The sequence below is a fragment of the Colobus angolensis genome, unplaced genomic scaffold (assembly GCF_000951035.1).
Source record: "Colobus angolensis palliatus isolate OR3802 unplaced genomic scaffold, Cang.pa_1.0 Scaffold90, whole genome shotgun sequence".
NCBI lineage: Eukaryota > Metazoa > Chordata > Mammalia > Primates > Cercopithecidae > Colobus > Colobus angolensis.
Window position 1 is genome coordinate 4251853 of NW_012122932.1, and position 1154 is coordinate 4253006.

Below are 1154 nucleotides of genomic sequence, written 5' to 3' on the forward strand. Positions count from 1 at the left end.
GGAAGGAAGGAAGGAAGGAAGGAAGGAAGGAAGGAAGGAAGGAAGGAAGGCCACTTTGCACATGTTAGGGATGTTAGGGCATGACAACTAGGAGGAATTATTGTTGTTTTTACTTTTTTTCTCTCTGTTGTTTTATTTTACTTTTAGCACCTGTCTGCTATTGAGCATGAGGGATTATTCTAACTTCAAGGGAGACAGCCCAACACAAAGACAAATAACTATATGCTAAAAAAAAATTCTTCAACAGGGTTTACTGTGTCTTGCATTGGAAATATATTAAACATCAGATCATACTGAAAAGGCCAGAGAGAACGTACTCTTCCGTCCGGAGTCCTGGGACCAGAGTAAGGTGGAACTTCACCCATCAGAACCGGCCACACATCAAAAAATTCCTAGGAATGAAAAAAACAATAATTACATGTTTTGAAAAGAGATCAAGGAAAGGAGATTAAGAAGTCCCACCTATATGAGTCAGCTAACACTGAAATTTAGAAAGTGAGAAGAACTCAGTGAAACCTAAACTTGGAAGGGCAGTAAGACTCACTACAGTTGGAAAATAGTCACATTTGCCCTTCAAAATATTGATGAACTGGGCCTGCCTAGTCATCAGCCAAAAACATGGGAGCTGAACTGGGGCACCATCAGTGCTATTGGACATGAGAGGGAAAGTAGGGTCTTTATGGCTAAGAAATTTACCCTAAGACCATACTAATACGTGCTGAAAGGTTTAGCTAAAACAATGTCCCAAGCAGTATCATTTATAGTGGTGAAAAATTAGAGACCATCTAAGTGCCCAACAAGATAAGACTTATTAAATCAATTATGGTACATCTATTAATAATGATGTTACAGATGTGTGTGTACTGATTGAAAAGATGATACACTGATGATGATACACTGATGAGTGAAAAACGTGAGAGGCCAAAAAGAATATATCATGTGACCCTAATGTTCAGTTACATATAGAAAATGTTGTGAATACATTTACAACAAATTATTATTATTATTATTATTATTATTTTGGAGACAGGATCTCACTCTGTTGCCCAGGCTGGAGTGCAGTGGCTCCATCTCAGCTCACTGCAACCTCCACCTCCTGGGTTCAAGCGATTCTCCTGGCTCAGCCTCCCAAGTAGCTGGGATTACAGGTGTGT

At 39.3% G+C, this 1154-nt stretch overlaps 1 protein-coding gene across 2 annotated transcripts in view; it reads right to left on the bottom strand.

Moving 5' to 3' along the window:
• PDE6A (phosphodiesterase 6A, cGMP-specific, rod, alpha) overlaps positions 1–1154 on the bottom strand; it is a 92416-nt gene that overhangs the window by 70302 nt on the left and 20960 nt on the right. For both annotated transcript variants that reach the window (XM_011931539.1, XM_011931538.1), the window contains one exon: positions 318–392. In XM_011931539.1, coding sequence (XP_011786929.1) covers positions 318–392 — 75 coding nt within the window. The remainder of the gene's footprint in view (positions 1–317; positions 393–1154) is intronic.